This window comes from Micropterus dolomieu, linkage group LG04 (genome assembly GCF_021292245.1).
Source record: "Micropterus dolomieu isolate WLL.071019.BEF.003 ecotype Adirondacks linkage group LG04, ASM2129224v1, whole genome shotgun sequence".
NCBI lineage: Eukaryota > Metazoa > Chordata > Actinopteri > Centrarchiformes > Centrarchidae > Micropterus > Micropterus dolomieu.
This window is the reverse complement of record NC_060153.1, coordinates 33,685,307-33,699,430: the sequence shown is the minus strand read 5'-3', so window position 1 is coordinate 33,699,430 and position 14,124 is coordinate 33,685,307. Positions and strand designations below refer to the sequence as shown.

At 48.2% G+C, this 14,124-nt stretch overlaps 2 protein-coding genes across 5 annotated transcripts in view; one reads left to right on the top strand and one right to left on the bottom strand.

The window, feature by feature from the left end:
• Positions 1 to 7,123, bottom strand: part of LOC123969663 (gastrula zinc finger protein XlCGF57.1-like) — a 16,124-nt gene extending 9,001 nt beyond the window's left edge. Inside the window, exons 1-2 of one of the 3 annotated variants that reach the window (XM_046047274.1) lie at positions 3,971 to 4,222; positions 2,494 to 2,907 (exon numbers count right to left, since the gene is read on the bottom strand). In XM_046047274.1, coding sequence (XP_045903230.1) covers positions 2,494 to 2,907; positions 3,971 to 4,142 — 586 coding nt within the window. In that variant the 5' untranslated portion in view covers positions 4,143 to 4,222. Of the gene's footprint in view, positions 1 to 976; positions 2,908 to 3,970; positions 4,223 to 7,033 lie in introns of those variants that run through there. The other 2 variants (XM_046047273.1, XM_046047272.1) reach the window with 2 other exon arrangements.
• sde2 (SDE2 telomere maintenance homolog (S. pombe)) lies at positions 6,675 to 12,567 on the top strand. 2 transcript variants are annotated; one of them, XM_046047279.1, is made up of 8 exons: positions 6,675 to 6,834; positions 9,291 to 9,408; positions 9,493 to 9,604; positions 10,899 to 11,068; positions 11,152 to 11,278; positions 11,381 to 11,521; positions 11,603 to 11,789; positions 12,174 to 12,567. In XM_046047279.1, the coding sequence occupies exons 1-8, from the start codon at positions 6,733 to 6,735 to the stop codon at positions 12,387 to 12,389; spliced, it is 1,173 nt and encodes a 390-aa protein (XP_045903235.1). In that variant the 5' UTR covers positions 6,675 to 6,732; the 3' UTR covers positions 12,390 to 12,567. The 2 variants fall into 2 exon arrangements, with proteins under 2 accessions (XP_045903235.1, XP_045903236.1); XM_046047280.1 differs by having other exon boundaries at positions 6,680 to 6,834; positions 12,064 to 12,205.
• Positions 12,568 to 14,124: the final 1,557 nt, after the last annotated feature.

The window sequence follows — 14,124 nt, the reverse complement described above, 5'->3', positions numbered from 1 at the left end:
TGTGTTTGTGTATGTATGCGTATGTGTTTGTGTATGCATGCATGTGTTTTTGTATGTATGCATATGTGTTTGTGTATGCATGCATATGTGTTTGTGTAAGTATGCATGTGTTTGTGTATGCATGCATATGTGTTTGTGTAAGTATGCATGTGTTTGTGTATGTATACATATGTGTTTGTGTATGTATGCATGTGTTTATGTATGCATATGTGTTTGTGTATGTATGCATGTGTGTTTGTGTATGTATGCATGTGTTTATGTATGTATGCATGTGTGTTTGTGTATGTATGCATATGTGTTTGTGTATGTATGCATGTGTGTTTGTGTATGTATGCATGTGTGTTTGTGTATGTATGCATGTGTTTATGTATGTATGCATGTGTTTATGTATGTATGCATGTGTGTTTGTGTATGTATGCATGTGTGTTTGTGTATGTATGCATGTGTTTATGTATGTATGCATGTGTGTTTGTGCATGTGTGTTTGTGTATGTATGCGTATGTGTTTGTGTATGTATGCATGTGAATGTATGCATGTGTTTGTGTATGTATGCGTATGTGTTTGTGTATGTATGCATGTGTTTTTGTATGCATGCATATGTGTTCGTGTATGTATGCATGTGAATGTATGCATGTGAATGTATGCATGTGTTTGTGTATGTATGCATGTGTTTGTGTATGTATGCATATGTGTTTGTGTATGTATGCATGTGAATGTATGCATATGTATTTGTGTATGCATTGCACTTAACAGTCTGTTCTATGACAGTTTTAAATCAGTTTTTGTTTTGCCTCATTTGTTTTAAAAATGTTGCAGGAGTAAATGCTGTAGGTAAGAGATTCAGTAGAAATCAGTGTACAGAAATCATTTTAGCATGTAGAATTTATACACAAAGTATGCAGGATCTTTGAGACTTGAGCAGGAAAAGTTTATTTAACAGAACAACACTGCATATACTTTACATAAAAATCTCATGTTGCTTTAATAGGTAAGATTTGAATACATTAAACATAAAAGGGAATGTTTAAATTAACCCAAAAGAATTATGTTTGGTCATTAAAGAATTATCGAATATAATTAACATCAATGATAAACTTTGAATTAACGTAAAAAAAATCATGTTGGTTTTACAAATAAGAATTCAGTATATTAAATACAAATTAATCATTTTCACTAAACAGAAAGAAAATATGTGCAACCGATTTTATGTAAATTCAGTGTAGTGGACTTGAGGTAGCTCAACACATGGTGCTCAAAAGACTATTACCACAGAGGTATATTGATCCTCAGGGGTTTTCAAGCATATCATTTCATTAAAACTTTTTCCACAAGGTCTGCACTTATGCAGCTCTTCACTTCTGGGAGTTCTTTTGTTTCGACCACAAACCTCTAGAACCGAATCGTCTCCCACAAGATTACTAGTATGCTGCCTTCTGTGACGCATCAGCACATATTTTGTCGTGCAAAGCTACAGCTTCTCACCTGTGTGTTCTCTTTTTATGTGGATTTTCAATTGACCACTTACTCTGAAGTCTTTCCCACATATTTCACAAGAATACGGCTTCTCGCCTGTGTGGATTCTCGTGTGTTGTTTACATGATGAATTGTCACTGAATCTTCTACCGCAGGTTTTGCAAAGGAACGGCCTCTCACCTGTGTGGGTTCTTATATGGAGTTGCAGTTGATGGCGGGTTCTGAAGTCTTTGCCACATGTTTCACAAGAATACGGCTTCTCATCTGTGTGGGTTCTCAGATGAGCTATTAAGTTACACCTTTGGTTAAAGAATTTTCCACATGCTTTGCAAGAATACGGCTTCTCACCTGTGTGTTCTATTTTGTGAATTTTCAATTGAGTAAGATCTCTGAAAGCTTTCCCACATGTTTCACAAGAATACGGCTTCTCGCCTGTGTGGATTCTCATATGTTTTTTACATGATGAATTGTCAGTGAATCTTTTACCGCAGGTTTTGCAAAGGAACGGCTTCTCACCTGTGTGTGTTCTTATATGGAGTTGCAGTGTATGGCGGGTTCTGAAGTCTTTGCCACATGTTTCACATGAATACGGCTTCTCGCCTGTGTGGGTTCTCAGATGGGCCATCACGTGACTCCTCTGGCTAAAAGATTTTCCACATGTTTTGCAAGAATACGGCTTCTCACCTGTGTGGGTTCTTATATGGAGTCGCAATTCAGTGCTGGTTCTGAAGGCTTTCCCGCATGTTTTGCAAGAATACAGCTTCTCATCTGTGTGGGTTTTCATGTGGTATTGCAATTTAACTCTGGTTCTGAAGTCTTTCCCGCATGTTTTGCAAGTATACAGCTTCTCATCTGTGTGGGTTTTCATGTGGTATTGCAATTTAACTCTGGTTCTGAAGTCTTTCCCACATGTTTTGCAAGAATACGGCTTCTCACCCGTGTGGTATCTCAGGTGTTTCTGAAATACTAACTTGTACTGAAACTCTTTCCCACATGTGTCACATGTGAAAGAGTTTTTACCTGTGTGAGGATCATGGTGAACCTTTGACATGGCAGACTTGTTTCTGGGGCTTCTCCTGTTGTTATCTTGCTTCTTTTGTTTTGGCTCTGCATCTCTAGTTGATCCTGAGTCTTCACGCTCGCCTCCTCTCTGATCTCGGCTCTCAGCTACATGACAGTCGTGAGAGAGGAGCTGGTGGTCGCTGTTCAGTTCTGCTTCACTGTGCTCCCTTTCCTCATGAGCAGGAGTCAACATAAAGGCGTCAGTCTCCTGCTTCAGTCCAAGCTGCTCTCCCTCCGGACTGGTCCGGAGTTCCTCCTGTTCCTCTTTAACCTGTGGAGGCTGTGGGTCCTCCTGGTCCAGACTCTCCTGAATCCAGAGCTGCTGGTCAGCCAGAACCTGCTCCTCCTTACAGACATGTTGCTGCGGGAGCTCTGGAGGGGCAGAGAACAGAAGGAACAGGAGAACGTTACTACTGTGATGTAGGGCTGCAACGATTAGCTCAAGTTCAAGATAGCAATCTTCTTATTAAGAAGGGGGCGACGATGGAGCAGTGGATACGAGAGACCCGGGTTCGATTCCCACCGTGTCCTTGATGAAGACCCTTAACCCCTCGTTGCTCCAGAGGCTGCGACCTCTGACATGTACAGCAGCTGTAAGTCGCTTTGGATCAAAGCGTCGGCTGAACGGATAAATGTGATGAAAGGTGGCTGTTGCTTATTGTTCTAAACAGACATTGTTAGTGTTTGTCATGGCAGAAAATTGTGTCCTCTTACATTTAATCTTTTATTTATGTTCTTTTACTATTATTACTCTTACTATCATTGTTATGTCTTACAGATATCCTCTCCTGTACTCATGTTAGTCCGTCCACCAGGGTTCAGGTCAGAATGTCAGATTGTTTTGGTGGTTCCTCTCTTGTTGTTCCTCTCCTGGAAAGTTCATTCAAGGCCTGGAGAGGATCTCTGTTCCCCAAAACACAGAAACCTGGACTGTGTAAATGACGAGCATTCCTTTGCTCGGGGCCGGACGTTAGTGGCCGTCTTAGGAGACAGAACCTCTGGTCCAGCTGATTTGTGTTGTAGTACTTCTGTTTATTCTCTCTTGTTAAATACATAATAAATAAACGGTTGGCTGTAACTCAGTTATTTAATGGACCCCTCACCAGGAACATCATTTCCACAACAGTGTACAGTAATCTTTGTTAAACAGTTAAAAGTTTGTATAAATCAGTCAGAGGAGCAGCCTGCGCTGACCCGGGTCTGCACTTAATGGGGACGTTGCTGGACATCAGTGATTCACTTGAAGATATTTAATTAGGCTTAGAGGGAGACCAGAACAATCGACTAATGGGATAAACAGTTAACAGATCATCAGCTGTGGTGGGAAAGAACAGAAGCAGACAGGAAATGAGTCCCGGTAACCATTTCAACCCTTTGCACGTTATATATAAATCTGTCTGCTCTGTTCCGTGTTACACAGTGAAGCTCCTCTCACCCAGCCGGTGTAACTGGATTTCGGGTTTCCAAACCAGCTCCAGCAGCCTGCGCTGACGCTCGATCTCTTCCTCGTACTCGGCGACAGTGTTTTTAAAGACTGTGAGAATCTCTTCAGCGGCAGCACTTAGCCGCCCGCTGACAAACTCTCTCAGGCTGTCGGCTGAACACATTCTCGCTTCATTACACGTTAAAGAATCAGCTGCGACCGCAACAGCTTCTTCCAGCCGACTCAACAGTGTTGTTTACTTCCGCCGGGTGTCGCACTGTTGAAGTTCCGACAGAGGACGTGCGGGAGCTTTTCGTTCCGCTTTCAACTGACGACGTTTTAGTCATTATTATCAGCAGCGGTGGAAGAAGTACACAAATCCTGCTCTCGAGTAAAAGTACAGATACATTTGCACTGTTACTCTATAAAAGTAGAAGTCTTCAACTTGTATTTTTACTGGAGTACAAATGTACTGCTTTTAAAAATACTTCAGTATCAAAAGTAAAAAGTACTATGGTCACGCTTTTTCCCTCGAATATCTTATTGAAAATTGCAAAATGTACAAATAAACATGGCTGCATATAATCAATTTATTCAGTATAAGGACAGAGAGAAATTATAGCTGGAAGGAGCCGCTTTTAACAAAAGATTTATAGTCTTTTAGTAACAAGAATAAAATCAATAAGTGCTAAGATGTTAATTTACTTCATTGGGAAAGTGTTTTAGGATATCATGTCATTTTTGTTCTTTAGTTCTATTTGGGATTTTTAAGGATTTTATATACACTTTTAATTGATTTAAAAAAACTAATTTAGGGCACGATTTCACAGTTCTACACTAGATTCATAATCTTCTTACAACAGAGTTCATCTTCCTGTCTGTGCAATATCAACCCAAATGTTATGTTGTCTTTGGTGATAGAGGTCAGAAGGCTGTTTCACAAAACCAAGTGAGCCGATTAAGACGGGATTTCCCAGATAACCTGGCTGAATCAAGCCGTGATTCAATTTCACAAAAGCAGCAGCACATAAATTACCATGGAGATTTATTCTGTACAGCTAGCCTGCTGCAGACCAGGCCAACAGCCGGGCTTAGTTAACCTGGCATATCTAAATCCAAGTCCTGCCGGGGGTTTTGGTGACATTTTATTTTGTTAACTTTTTCAAGTGTGTGCAGTTCAGACATCTGACCGTTATTTGTGTTGTAAAACACATATCAGTTAGCACAGCAGGAAGTGTTCACCTGTGGATGTGCTTCAGGTTATACTTGCTATGTCGGCAGACTGGCTGTCTCAGGGTCAAGTTACAAATATGACACAGTATTTTCTATGAGCACCACATCACAACAACTGAAAATGTTTTAAGAAAGATTTATTATTATTACAATGTAAACATAGAAGAAACAGTTTGAGTCAGACTGAGTCAGTCTGAGTCAGTTTGAGTCGGTCTGAGTCGGTCTGAGTCGGTCTGAGCCGGTCTGAGTCGGTCTGAGCCGGTTTGAGCCAGTCTGAGCCAGTCTGAGTCAGTCTGAGCCAGTCTGAGTCAGTCTGAGCCGGTTTGAGTCAGTTTGAGTCAGTCTGAGCCAGTCTGAGCCATACTGAGCCAGTCTGAGCCGGTTTGAGTCAGTCTGAGCCGGTTTGAGTCAGTCTGAGCTGGTTTGAGTCGGTCTGAGCCGGTCTGAGTCAGTCTGAGCTGGTTTGAGCCAGTCTGAGTCAGTTTGAGTCAGTTTAAGTCAGTTTAAGTCAGCCGGAGTCAGTCTGAGCCATACTGAGCCAGTCTGAGCCGGTTTGAGTCAGTCTGAGCCAGTCTGAGCCGGTTTGAGTCAGTCTGAGCCAGTCTGAGCCAGTCTGAGTCAGTCTGAGTCAATTTGAGCCAGTCTGAGTCAGTCTGAGTCAGTTTGAGTCAGTTTAAGTCAGTTTAAGTCAGCCGGAGTCAGTCTGAGCCAATCTGAGTCAATCTTAAATTTTTAAATTATTGTTAAGATAAAATTTCTCTCCAATCAGCCAGATTTTCTGAGGATAAATTTCTCCATAAAGTGAAGCCCAGAAGAAGTTTCAGCTTTTGTTCAGTTCCTGATGTCTTTATTCTTAGAAAAGTCAACTTCTCCAAAGAAAATGCACTGCCAGTCAACAGTTTGGACAAATGTCCTTTAAAATGAAAAGCTCATTTTTGTCCATTAAAATACCCTCAGATTGATCAGAAACACTGCAGCAGCACGCTGATCGATCATTAGAAAAGCCTTTATGGATCAGCTCAGCTGTAAGCCGTGGTGCAGATTAAAGAACATATAAAGCAGCCTTCTTCACACTAACTGAGGATCTGAACATCAGCAGCTGTTGGTCCCGTTAGAGATGTTAAAATAAACACAGAATTCTTCTTTCTTTTATATTAATGGACAAAAAAGTGCTAAAACAAGGAGTGTGTCCAAACTTTTAACTGGTCTAATAAACCACTGTTAATTATTAAGTTTTGGACAAAACGAGACATTTGAAGACGTCACCTCGGACTCTGACGTAGATTTTATCACCACGCGGCGAGGCTGGTGGGACTGACCTCTTTCTGAAGGAAATATGATTTAAATATGTTTTATTTGTTTCGATCTTTGTCACATTGAATGAGCTGCTCAGTTCTGAGCCTGAAGACTTTGTGTTGCTGCATTTTGAACAGCAGCCGGCAGGCGGCGCCGCAGTGACGTGACGTGGTGACGTGGTGACGTGTCCTCCCGGAGTGAAGAAGAACATCCGCGCATGCGCACTTGTCGGTGAAGAAGCCAACATGGAGGTGTTCGTGAGCGCTCCGAGCTGCAGCTTCGCTAACTCGGTGTTTCCAGGAGGCTCTGCGGTCCGAGACGTCCTGCACAGGTTCACCCGGCTGCAGGTGAGCGTTCACACCCGGCAGAGGCGGGAAAACTGACTCAGTCCGAGGCTAAATGGTTTCAGGCAGTCCGGGTCTGAGAGGCGCTGTTAGCTGTTATGCTAACAGAAGCTAACAAACAAACTGACGTTTTCTAAACGTTGAACTCGTCAAAGTTGTTCGGGACAAATGAATATGTGGCTTTACCGCGTGCTGATGTTACCTGGTCTTATTGTCCCGCGACAGGTGAGCTGCTCCGTGGTGTCAGCTCTGTGGTGTCAGCTCTGTGGTGTCAGCTCCGTGGTGTTAGCTCTGTGGTGTTAGCTCCGTGGTGTTAGCTCCGTGGTGTCAGCTCTGTGGTGTTAGCTCTGTGGTGTTAGCTCTGTGGTGTTAGCTCTGTGGTGTTAGCTCTGTGGTGTTAGCTCTGTGGTGTTAGCTCTGTGGTGTTAGCTCCGTGGTGTCAGCTCTGTGGTGTTAGCTCCGTGTTGTTAGCTCCGTGTTGTTAGCTCCGTGTTAGCTCCGTGTTAGCTCCGTGTTGTTAGCTCCGTGTTAGCTCCGTGTTGTTAGCTCCGTGTTGTTAGCTCCGTGTTGTTAGCTCCGTGTTGTTAGCTCCGTGTTGTTAGCTCCGTGGTGTCAGCTCCGTGGTGTCAGCTCCGTGGTGTCAGCTCCGTGGTGTCAGCTCTGTGGTGTCAGTTCCGTGGTGTTAGCTCCGTGTTAGCGCCGTGGTGTTAGCTCCGTGTTAGCTCCGTGTTGTTAGCTCCGTGTTGTTAGCTCCGTGGTGTCAGCGCCGTGGTGTCAGCTCTGTGGTGTCAGCTCCGTGGTGTCAGCTCCGACCCAGCTAACTTTAGGCGGATCTGAAGGGAAAGTTCAGAGAAACTCGGGTCCAGATCTAAAACCACTTCAGCCGGATCTCGGATCTGGACTAGATTTTTACAGAGAGGCGAAAGTTTCAGATTGTAAGAATTTAATTGTATTTGTGAAAACGAACAAAAGGATTTAGATGTGTTTTACATGTTGACCACGTGAGATCATATAAAAGCTCCTTTTGTTCATTTTCACAAATCAGAAACTGTTGTAAAGAAACTTGTCTGCATCGCGTAGGAGCCTTTGCACACAGAGAGGGAACATATGGTGGATAAAACATCCTGCTGGGCTTTAGGATGACGCGCAGCTTTACCTGCTTCAGCAACCAGCTGCTGGTGTTTCTGCCACAGTCATTCTTTGTGCTGTACACATTATTCTTTTGGTTTGGCTACATGTCCATAAGAAAAGAGACGGGAAACAAAAGCCGGCCGGGCGGCAAGCTGATATATTAAAGTGATCTTAACACATTCATGGAGATTTAAAAAATAATTATTTAACAGAAACCGCTAAAGATAATCAGGCAGCAAAGCACATTTCATTCCCTAGAAATAACCGTGTTGCAGCAGTTTCCAACCTGATGAACAGATGAAATATATGATTATATTTATACATGAGTAACTACCTGCCACTGACCAGCAGCACCAGTACTGACATGGTGAATGTGGTCAAAGTCGCTCCTACGCCCCTGCTTCGCTTTGACAGTCTGGTCCAGATCTTGGTCTGATCTTGATCTGGACCCGGGTTTCCCTTGCAGAGTCAGAAGCTACCTTCAGCTTCACGTCAGCTGCATCACTTCCTGTGTATCCTGGTCTCGGTTCGGTTCCTCTGGATTACTGACCGCTGAGGCTCCAGCAGGCTGAAGTAGAGACCCAGATGTTTCGGCTCTTTATGATCTGAGTTTATCTTTTTTAAATGAAACTCCAGGGCTCTCATTTCTAAAACTGCGTAGAATCCTCACGTCCCAAAAGCCATAAATGGTGGTGCACCTGAGCTCCGCCCCTTTCTTACCGATCTGCAGGAAGGGGCCCCCCTCTGAGCAGTGACCTCGCACAGACGGGACGACCCAGGTACTGATCTGGATTCCCCCGTTTGAACAGAGAGGAAACCGAATGACTTCCTCAGACAGTCGGCTCAGGGAACGAGGAAGAGAAATAGAACTTGAAGCTGAAAGATTTACTAACAAATAGTTTTTATTTTCCATAACGTGTTTTTACAAGCAGCGCATCACGTCCTAACAACATGAAGCTCTCGCTGAGAACAGCATCAGTTTAAATGGGATTCGTCTCCTGTTCACCTCATTTAGGAGAATAAACTGCTGCATCAGAGTTTTAATGAATCTGATTCCTGATTAAACAGATCTGAGGCTCGTCTGCAGAAACAGAATCTCTGTTTGGGTTTCTGATCCTGAATCGAGGTTTGTTGCACTTCAGGGAAAATCAGTCAAACGGTGTTTGTTTAGCAGAGAAAGGCTTAAAGCCCGGAAGACTCAGAGGGGAAATCTGGATTTATTTCAAACAGTTCCATCCTGCTGCCGTGTGAGGCGGCGTTTCTCTCCTCTTTATGTCCGCATGGTTCAGAGTTTACTCACAGGACACGTCTCTGTCGTCTCTCTTCAGGGAGTTTCCTGCGAGGATTTCTACGTCACCAGAAACGGCCGGCTGACGGACCCCGAGGACGCTCTGCAGCATGGCGCCGTCTATCGCCTGGAGCCCCGCCTCTGCGGAGGGAAAGGAGGTGAGACCGGAGAAACCCGAACTGAAGTCTGCGAGGAGCTGAGCAGAACTTTGTCTCAACACGTCTTCTTCTGTGGTGTTTCAGGGTTCGGCTCTATGCTGCGAGCGCTGGGCGCTCAGATCGAGAAGACCACGAACCGCGAGGCCTGTAGAGACCTGAGCGGACGCCGCCTCCGAGACGTCAACCACGAGAAAGAGTAAGAGCTCCTCACAGAACCCGAACCTCCGTGTCCCGGCGCCGACGGGCCCGGGGTCTCTCGGAACCTCCGTGTCCCGGCGCCGACGGGCCCGGGGTCTCTCGGAACCTCCGTGTCCCGGCGCCGACGGGCCCGGGGTCTCTCGGAACCTCCGTGTCCCGGCGCCGACGGGCCCGGGGTCTCTCGGAACCTCCGTGTCCCAGTGCTGACGGGCCCAGGGTCTCTCGGAACCTCCGTGTCACTGTTCCAGGGCGTCCGCGGGGTCTTAAAGTCTTAAAAGATAATAAACCTATTTTGTGAAAATTAAGGCCATTAAAGTCTTAATCACTATTTAACAAGGTTTTACATTTTGAAGATATTGTAGTCAGTGTGAAAATCCTGTTTGTCCAAAAGTTTGTTTGCTAAAAGTGTAAGTCAACGTATTTATTAATAACGCGTAGCCAAAAATACCAGACAGGCAGAGAGCAGCGACTGTGTGAATCGTCTCTGTAACGCCCCAAAAAATAGTCCACGCGAACCAGAAAATGGTTTACGAACTACCAGCCGTGATCCCCCCCCGCCGGCAGACCAATCGCAGCCTGGATGGAGCGGGATTTAAAAAAAAAAGTTTGAACTCATAGTTCTGCAGAAACGGGCGCTTTTCGACCAATAGAATCTCTTTGAGGAACTAAAAGGTCCCTTCAGTTCGCCGTTGTGTGCGTTTCCACCGCGGTGTGAAGATCAGGCAGATTAACCAGCTGACGTCGGCTGCAGGCATCATCGGGCCGAGGCTGTTCGTGACCACGGCCCATCAGCAAAATGTATAAACGAATCAGATTAGATGGAATAAAATAAACTACAGACTGCGTTTGACCATTAAAGCAGCTTTTTTGTGTAATGAAGAGACAGTTTAGAGTTCGTTACACGTTTAATAGAAAAGAACTCCAGCTCACAGAAACAAAAATAAAATCGCGACAGTTTGGAAGGTTATTACAACATTTCCAGCCGACAAAAGAGCTGCACGTCTGTGTCCGCCTGCGTCGCAGGAACAGGATGTTTAAGGAGCTTTACCTGCTGCAGTCAGCTGCTCCGCTGGATTTGAAGAAGAGGAGACCGACTTCCTGACTGATGAAACAACAACTGTGGACCCAGTAGAATCTCATCAGCTGTTGGCTGTAAACACAGGCTGCTGTTTACGACTCAGGCGGACTCTGGTCACTTACTCCGGTTCATGTGCTGTACGGTGCAGAAACGACAGGCAGCCGCTTTCAGCCTGGTGTTCATATCAGTGTAACTCTTCTTCTGTGGTGAGCAGGATGGCGGAGTGGCTGAAAAAGCAGGCGGAGCGCGAGGCGGAGAAGGAGCAGCGGCGTCTGGAGCGGCTGCAGAGGAAGCTGTCGGAGCCCAAACACCAGTTCGCCGACCCGGAGTACCAGCGGCAGTGCCACGACCTGTCGGAGCGGCTGGAGGACTCGGTGATGAAAGGTGTTACACGTGTTTAGGGTCTGAAGTAAGATCAGAGTCGTGTGGCGAGCGGCGGCAGGGCTGTAACGCGTTCTGTGTTGCAGGTCTGCAGGCGTCCTCCGGCGGGCAGGTGAAGCCCGACGACGGCTCCGCGGCCAAGAGGCCGAACCCCGATCAGAGCGAGCCGCCGCTCAAGAAGAAGAAGGCGGCGGCACCGGTGGCGTGTTTCTGGTGAGTCCGATCGTGTTCAGGACATGAAACTGATGGCGTCGCCGTAGAAACAGAAACACGGAGGTTTACTGCGGCGTTTCTAATCTGTGCTCATGGTTACAGGACGGGCGTGGGCGAGCTGGACGAGCTGCTGAGCTCAGAGGACGAGGACGAGTCTCCGTCCACGTCCTCCTCCAGCTGTGGAGCTGCCGCCGTTACCATGACGGCACAGACAGAGGAGGCGGAGCCTGGGCAGAGCAGCAGGTACAGACCTGATCCACAAGAGTCCAGATCCGCTTCAGTCCCAGAAACACCAGTTTGATCTTTCTGTTAAACTCCTTTCAGCTCATCTGCTGACCAGAGTCCTCCAGAGACCCCCAGAGACCAGACCACCACACCCCCAGAGGACCAGAGTCCTCCAGAGACCCCCAGAGACCAGACCACCACACCCCCAGAGGACCAGAGTCCTCCAGAGGAGAAACTCGTAGAAGCTTCTAAACCATCGGGGTCCAGCGGTCCGTCTCAGCAGCAGGTCAGTAGTCCGTCCCATAATAAGGCTCCTGGACCTGGAGCAGAACCTGTCTGGTGCTCTGAGCTGAGACCTTGAAGGCTGGACCAGAGTTTATTTAGAATCTGGTCTCAGATAGTTTGTCAGCAGCAGGATCAGGATTTAGTTTCCCTTCTTAAAGTGGCCACAGAGCTCCGTCACCTTCTGTGACCAACATCCCATAATAACCTGACAGATTATTATTTTATCACTCAGTTAAAGTGACCCAGAATAAATAAATATTTCTCCGCCCTGAAAGGAGGCGTGGAGCTCGTCAGACTAAGGCCAGAGCGGCGTACTGCAATGACTTCCTGCTGCTGTATCAATAGAACAGAGTTTGATGACTGACTGACTGATCGGTCCCCGCAGGGCGGCCCCGCGCTGGATCTGTCCTCGCTGTCCTCGCCCGCCCAGCTGGAGGATCTGGGTCTGGACGTCCTGAAGCGGGAACTGACGTCTCGGGGGTTAAAGTGTGGGGGGACGGTCGCGGAGCGCGCCGCCCGGCTCTTCTCCGTCAGAGGGCTGACGCCGGATCAGATCGACCCGGCGCTGCTCGCCAAACCGGGAAAGGCTAAGAGGAAGTGAAGAGGTCGAAGGTCACCGGGTAGAAACCAGCTTCAGGGTTCTGACTCTTACTTACTGAGTTTATTTGTAGACATTTTGTTGTTCAACGTGTTTCAGGTTTATCCAATCAGAGAGCGGCGTTTCAGTCTCGTGTAAAAAGTTATGAATTTTTCTTTTATTAAAATATGTGAAATAAAAACACGTGTTTGTTTTTCATGATCATGTGATTTTAATTCTGTCACGTGTTGCAGGTTACAGAGTCCAGAACCAGAATTAAGTTCACAACGACCACATGCTGCACTAAAACTGCAGCCACGTGGTCACGGTCAGGTCAGGTCAGGACAGGTGGTCACGGGCAGGTCAGGACAGGACAGGTGGTCACGGGCAGGACAGGACAGGTGGTCACGGGCAGGTCAGGGCAGGTGGTCACGGGCAGGTCAGGGCAGGTGGTCACGGGCAGGACAGGACAGGTGGTCACGGGCAGGTCAGGGCAGGTGGTCACGGGCAGGACAGGACAGGTGGTCACGGGCAGGTCAGGACAGGACAGGTGGTCACGGGCAGGACAGGACAGGTGGTCACGGGCAGGTCAGGGCAGGTGGTCACGGGCAGGTCAGGGCAGGTGGTCACGGTCAGGTCAGGGCAGGTGGTCACGGGCAGGACAGGACAGGTGGTCACGGGCAGGTCAGGGCAGGTGGTCACGGGCAGGACAGGACAGGTGGTCACGGGCAGGACAGGACAGGTGGTCACGGGCAGGACAGGACAGGTGGTCACGGACAGGACAGGTGGTCACGGTCAGGACAGGACAGGTGGTCACGGTCAGGACAGGTGGTCACGGTCAGGTCAGGACAGGTGGTCACGGTCAGGTCAGGACAGGTGGTCACGGGCAGGTCAGGTCAGGACAGGTGGTCACGGGCAGGTCAGGACAGGACAGGTGGTCACGGTCAGGACAGGACAGGTGGTCACGGTCAGGACAGGACAGGTGGTCACGGGCAGGACAGGACAGGTGGTCACGGTCAGGACAGGACAGGTGGTCACGGTCAGGACAGGACAGGTGGTCACGGTCAGGTCAGGACAGGTGGTCACGGTCAGGACAGGACAGGTGGTCACGGGCAGGACAGGACAGGTGGTCACGGGCAGGACAGGACAGGTGGTCACGGTCAGGTCAGGACAGGTGGTCACGGGCAGGTCAGGTCAGGACAGGTGGTCACGGGCAGGTCAGGTCAGGACAGGTGGTCACGGGCAGGACAGGACAGGTGGTCAGGGGCAGGGCAGGACAGGACAGGTGGTCACGGTCAGGGCAGGACAGGACAGGTGGTCACGGGCAGGTCAGGTCACGGGCAGGTGGTCAGGGTCAGGGCAGGACAGGACAGGTGGTCAGGGGCAGGACAGGACAGGTGGTCAGGGGCAGGTCAGGTCAGGACAGGTGGTCAGGGGCAGGTCAGGTCAGGACAGGACAGGTGGTCACGGTCAGGGCAGGACAGGACAGGTGGTCAGGGGCAGGGCAGGACAGGACAGGTGGTCAGGGGCAGGTCAGGTCAGGACAGGTGGTCAGGTCAGGACAGGACAGGTGGTCAGGGGCAGGTCAGGTCAGGACAGGTGGTCAGGGGCAGGTCAGGTCAGGACAGGTGGTCACGGTCAGGGCAGGACAGGACAGGTGGTCAGGGGCAGGTCAGGTCAGGACAGGACAGGTGGTCAGGGGCAGGTCAGGTCAGGACAGGTGGTCAGGGGCAGGTCAGGTCAGGACAGGTGGTCACGG

Coding starts and splice junctions, on each gene's coding strand:
- sde2 (XM_046047279.1), top strand. CDS start 6,733: ATGGAGGTGTTCGTGAGCGCTCCGAGCTGCAGCTTCGCTAACTCGGTG. Junction 6,835..9,290: donor ACAGGTTCACCCGGCTGCAG/GTGAGCGTTCAC, acceptor GTCTCTCTTCAG/GGAGTTTCCTGCGAGGATTT. Junction 11,069..11,151: donor GGAGGACTCGGTGATGAAAG/GTGTTACACGTG, acceptor TCTGTGTTGCAG/GTCTGCAGGCGTCCTCCGGC.